The sequence below is a fragment of the Terrapene carolina genome, unplaced genomic scaffold (genome assembly GCF_002925995.2).
Source record: "Terrapene carolina triunguis isolate 2854851 unplaced genomic scaffold, T_m_triunguis-2.0 Scaffold89, whole genome shotgun sequence".
NCBI lineage: Eukaryota > Metazoa > Chordata > Testudines > Emydidae > Terrapene > Terrapene triunguis.
The window spans coordinates 18522885-18529078 of record NW_020664440.1 but is presented as its reverse complement, the minus strand read 5'-3'; the positions used below and the strand labels follow the sequence as shown (position 1 = coordinate 18529078).

Below are 6194 nucleotides of genomic sequence, written 5' to 3'. Positions count from 1 at the left end.
ACTTCATCCCAGTCCAGATTTTCTTCTCGCCAAATCAGGCTTAAACAGAATTTTTTTAAATGTAAAAAGCTGAAAAAATCACCACCTGGCATGTGGAAAAAAAAAAAAAAAAAATCAAGTTGAGATCTTTCCAACTTGTATATCCTCTTCACTGGCAGAGAGTTTGCAATCAGAACTCAGCTGGCTATTTTGATCAGAATTCAAAAAGGTAGAACAGAATTTAGTTCATTCTCCCACTGCTGTCCTGGGATTCAGAATAATAAAAATCTGGGATTCATCTTTAAGATGAGACTCAGACACATGGGGCCAAATTCTGCCCTTACAGATGGTGCAACCTACCTCAAGAGGGTTGCCAGAGGTAAAAAAAGGCAGAATTTGACCCATAAAGAACCCACATGGTGAGTACAAAACTGGTTTTACAGGCCGCTTCCAATTCTCACTACAAATTCATCTGGTTCTGTCCAAGCAAGAAGTGCACAGGCATTTTTATTGAAGCATTTCAGGTGCACTTATCTGCCCCCCAAACAAAAATACTTCCGAGGGTCCCCACCCTGCAGTCATGATAATAAGGACCCTGCATGAAGTGCACAGCCATGTTTCTCTCAATGGGGCTCCACCAGCTGAAATCCCCAGTTTTTATTAACAGCCTCCCTCCCCTGCCACCTCCCCACAACCCTATCTAAAACTGGTGACATTTTTGGCCACTATGTACAGAGAAAAGCAGCCAAAAAGATTTCTCTCCTACTTTACACATTTTAAAAAAATTACACACACTAGCCAGATGATTTACATTGCAAACATAAACCCCGTGTGCATATCGCTTGCCAAATATATAAAACACTGCAAATTCTCCATCAGGGCTTCCACTGTGATCAGGAGAGAAACTCATTCAAACAGATGAGAATTGACTCAAACTTCCCCCTAAATCTTAAACAACTCCCCTACCTTGCAAGTCAGATTATCTTTAAAAATGGTTCTGGGCTGCTTTGCATTTCCTGGTGCTGGCTGGGACTGTAAGAAAATACCATGACAATGGCCTACTCAGACTTTTTACCAGGGGCCACCAAAAATCAGGAGGGTTGGCCCAAGGGGTCTGGAGACACATCTGAACTTTTGGGTGCTTCTCCAAAATAAGCCATTGGACTTTGATATTTTCCCATCACTTTTAAATGCCAAGTAGAGTGACTCATACACAAATCACTTGAAAAAATAGAAACTGATTTTAATGTGTTCATCTCATTCGCCAGCCACCAAGAAGATTTCAAGAGAGAGACAGATTAAATATTTCTAATAGAGAAAAAGATAATAAGAATCACATTTTGTTTTGCGTGTTCAAGGAAGAACTACTTAAAAAAAACCAAACACACTGCAATTAAAATATTGACCAGACATTAAAGATCCACGGAATGCTACTCTGTGTACATCAGTCTAAAAAGAGGGGTCTGAAGAGAATGGAGGAGAACAGGGCTGGGAGACAAGACAGTCAGTGGTCTTTCCCTTCTCCTTTGTGATGCAGTGAGTCTAGTTCTGGTAAATGAGACCACAGCTCCGCTATATATTCACAGAACAGTGAATTCCTGGGCAATAGAAGTGTAAGCCTGGCCCTAGTCGCTCAGTGAAGTGCCTCACCTGCAATCTGAAAGGGTCACCTCTAGCAGAGAGAGAAATTCTGACTTTAAGATACTGTAACACACCCACTCAATGTGGTGCTCGGTCTCCTTCTGGTGATTGGACCTGATATTGAGGTTGATAAGCCTCCTGCAGCCTTATCCAAGAGCATTGGGTCTTTTCTCAGACAGTGGAGACTCACGGTTTGAGATCCAGAGGTTTGATGTTTAATCCCCACTACCAATGACCCACTTCGAAGTGTCACATTGCACCATCAAAGGGTACCAACTCTCAGGTAGGGGTCTACTTAAACATCACAAAAAACCACCACATTTTTAACGGGTTGGTCACAGCATAAATAGCAAATTTTGCAGATGTGTTCACACAGTATACACGCACACGCGCACACACACACACACAGTACTGTATTACTGTTACACTTGTAAGTCACCCTGGATAAGGATTCTCAAAGGGGTTCTTAAACTTTTTTTGCTGGGATCCCCTTTGAAAATATTTCAGGCTGACGACACCCTCCATACCCTGCTACCTTTACCTCTGCGCTGCTGCTGGCGTCGGCACTGCCTTCAAAGTGGGTGCCCTGCCAGCAGCCGCTGCTCTCTGGCTGACCAGCTCTGAAGGCCGCGCAGAAGTAAGTGTGGCAATACCACCACCATCCTACAATAGGCTTGCGACCCCCAGTTTGGGTTGGGACCTCCAGTTTGAGAAACGCTGTGTTCTTTTGTAAAAGAACACAAGAGACCAGATTTCACAGGGGAGACCAGATTTCATGGTCCATGATGTGTTTTTCAGGACCGTGAATTTGGTAGGACCCTAGTCATCGGTGGCACAATCAGAGGAACTGGAGTGAGACTCACCAACATTTCATATAAACTACAGGACATCCGCCCACTGGTAACCACTTTGTATCAGTGGATATCAACCAGCAGAGGTGAAAAAAGTCCTATATCCCATACTAATTCTCAGAGCCAATCAGGGTCCTACCAAGAAGTTTCCAGAAGTCTCTTCATGTAGTGCCTGCATCCATGGCCTGTTACAGCAGCTTCTCTCTGCCTAGAGAGAGATACTTCAATGGTTCCATCAGCTTGAAAAATGGACATCTTAACTAACTGAGAGGCAGTAAGTGGAGATCTGCATCTAACCTCCATTAATGTTATTAGCCATCACTTAAGCAGGGTAAACTGGCTTATGCCAGCTTCATTTTATCCTTTTATGGAGATCTAACAAGTGTACGTTATAGATTTTGGAGTGGAGGGGAGGAAGAAGATAGCATAGTTTTTTTTAGATCGATTGACCTGGGTTCATTCATTCAGCCAGCTCAGGAGGTGGGGAAGAATGCATCCCCTCACTAGATTGCTTCAAGCAATGCAGATTTATTTGGAATCCAAAATAACCCCTTTCTCCAGGCTCTGATGTTTTTACTTTCACAAGGGGGGGGGGGGGAAGAGAAGCACACTTCATGCAGCATTGTAAATGAAAACTACAACAAGCAGGGCTGTAGCATGCAACCACAAAAGTGCTCCAACATTTTAACCCGTGTCACATTTTCAGGACCACCCAACCTGGTGCCAGGCTTCTGTATCCAGAGCCTCATCCTCAATCAATTATTTAAAAGGTGCCCTTAAAGCCTTCATCTCTGCACAGGAATATGGGGGATAAAGGAGGCCTGTTTGATCCATATTAGTAGTTTACAGCCCTGTATGTCCAAACAGGGGTTTATCATCATCATAGACTGGCAATTTTCTAGTGTGAGCCAAGATCATTATGGTAGGCAGTGTAACAGTAGATTAGACCTGTGACACAGAATGGGGTCAGGGATCCAACTCTACTCAGCAGGGTCCATTACTAACACACACATCTCAGCTTTTATACACCTTGATCTTTAAAGTAATAAAAAAAAACAGAACAAGAGAGTACAGAGTTACATGAAGCCTCCATGAAACGTAATTGCCATAAAAATGTTCACAGAAGAGCAAATACAATATTTTGGGTGTCTTAAGAGCACACCGTACACCACCCAGCTTTTAGTCAGATAAGGGATAAGAGGAGAGGCAGAGTGGTATGTACGGTGCTCTCCAATTGTTAGAGAGAAATTCTTTTCAGAGGAGCAGAGACACATTTTACAAATCAAAGCAATTAAGTCAGAGGAAAAACCAAGCTCTTTTGAAACACTCCAGTAAAGGTGGGCATACATTGGTTATTGGGTTTGATAGTAGTTAAAAGAAATCAAGTGACATGAAAGTAAACTGGGGGGGGGGGGGGGGAAATACAGGCTCACTCACCGAAGTCTGACTGCAAATCCTTTTTCAGTCCACAAAGCATGTTTGCTATTATCTATCAAAGCATTCAGCTAATCGCAATACCAGCTCCTTTCTGTCTCTCCCAGGCTGTACTGGAATCACTTCACAGCAAGCTCACTTTCAGTCTGTCTCCCACCACAGAGCAGGGTTACAGTGCACGCTATGCTCCTCCACTTAAAGGGAACAAAGTCCTACTGACTCCACTTTATGAAGACTCCCAGCAAATGTTGCACTCCCTTTAACAAAATTCTAAACAAGGCTAGTTAAAATGAGAATCTCAAGATCCAGTCTGGTTTGACAAGAACAAAACCAAACCAGAGGCTAAAGGATCTTTAGCTGTTCTTACAAATCCAGCGATAAATCGGTCAGACTGGCCACTCGGCATTTGTGGAGCACAAGTTATAAATGCAATGATTAAAATGAACAGCTGGTTGAAGGAGCAGCGACAGCTGAGCACTGGCTCGCTGGCAGATGCAGCAAACATGAAGCACACACTTCATTCCCAGCAATATTCCAACTTGTACCATGTTGGTTGAGAGCAGCCATCATTCCACATGGGCAGTGTCCTTGCCCTTTGCACAAAACCTTTTGTCCCGCAGCATGATTCACAAAAAATCCTGGAGATGGTGAAGCTCCTCCCTGGAGGAGATTCCCTTCGGTGCCTCCAGGACCTTTCTGTGCACGATCCCAGTGGCAGAAGTTGGACGGCAGCTAAACCTTATGGAAATCTCCAAGTTGCAGCAGCATTTCCGAGCATGGGAATAGGCTGAGACTGCAGTACTGCTTGACAGGCTTTCCTCTCCCCCACCCCCTTTGGCAAATGCCTATAGAGCTTCCAGCACCTTTCAAGGCAATGTCAAGCTGCTGTCAAAGCATTCGACTCCCTCCCCAAAACAGAGTGCAAGAGAGAATGAAGCTGCAATTCTAGGTCCTGCCTACAGCATTTTCTGAAAACTCAATTTAACCCCTTCTTGGAAGGGCAGGCTGGCAACCTCTGCATGTTTCCTTTGCTCAGTTTAACTCTCTCTGGAGAGGAGAAAGGATTGAGATTGGGGGGGGAGGGGGAGAGAAGGGCTTTGGTCACAAGTGCACCAAGGGACAGAACAGATCTGAAAGATCTGTGTTTTGCCCAAACCCCATATAGAGTGACCAGATAGCAGGTGTGAAAAATCAGGACAGGGGGTGGGGGTAATAGGAGCCTATATAAGAAAGACCCCCAAAATCGGGACTGTCCCTATAAAATCAGGACATCTGGTCACCCTAACCCCATATACGTTCTGGAAATGGAGAAAGGGCAAAAGGAACATAGGCTCTCAGATACTTTTGGAAGAATAGTAATGTCTGCAATTTGAGTAGGCAGGATACAAGATAATATGGTGATCAAGTTTCGTGCTTAGGGTATAAACAGAACAGCAGCAGGGAATTTTACCCTCTGCTATAGGATGCTTGGCGTGTTACACTGAAGCATCGGACACGAGTTACCGGACAAGAAATTGTTGTAACAGACCAATATTCCTGCAAATTGCTTCCTTCTGTTATTGGACCAGGAGCCCCACACGCTGTCCTGTAAGAATGACTCTGTGTTCCTTCCCCACTGTCTAACGCTGAACAAAAGACTGTGCTGTGAAGTCAGAACTTCTCCCATTCCATGTCCCACACCTAAGGTCCAGTCTACACTAGAAGAGCTCTTGCTGGGATAGCTATCTTGGCAGACACAGCGTAAGAGTGCTTTTGGCAGCATAGCTCATGACCAGAGCCCTACCAAATTCACGGTCCATTTTGGTAGATTTCACGGTCATGGGATTTTTAAAATTGTAAATTTCATGATTTCAGCTATTTAAATCTGAAATTTCACAGTGTTGTAATTGTAGGGGTCCTGACCCAAAAAGGAGTTGGGGGGAAGGGGTGTCACGGGGGGGTTGCAGTACTGCTACCCTTACTTCTGTGCTGCTGCTGGCAGCGGTGCTGCCTTCAGAGCTGGAGAGCAGTGGCTGCTGGCCAGGAGCCCAGCTCTGAAGCAGTGCCCTGCCAGCAGCAGCGCAGAAGTAAAGGTGGCATGGTATGGTTTTGCCACCTTTACTTCTGTGCTGCTGCTGGTGGGGTGCTGCCTTCAGAGCTGGGTGCTGGCTAACAGCCACTGCTCTCCTGCGCTGCCTTCAGAGCTGAGCAGCAGAAGTAAGGAAGGCAATACAGCGACCCCCCTAAAATAACCTTGTGACCCTCCAGCAACTTCCTTTTGGGTCAGGACCCCCAATCTGAGGAACGTTG

The 6194-nt window shown here is 45.0% G+C and overlaps 1 protein-coding gene across 1 annotated transcript in view; it reads right to left on the bottom strand.

Moving 5' to 3' along the window:
• The window catches only part of GRIP2 (glutamate receptor interacting protein 2), a 113878-nt gene extending 109149 nt beyond the window's left edge, over positions 1–4729 (bottom strand). Inside the window, exon 1 of the mRNA XM_026650262.1 lies at positions 3909–4729. Coding sequence (XP_026506047.1) covers positions 3909–3948 — 40 coding nt within the window. The 5' untranslated portion in view covers positions 3949–4729. The remainder of the gene's footprint in view (positions 1–3908) is intronic.
• Between the last annotated feature and the right edge of the window lie 1465 nt (positions 4730–6194).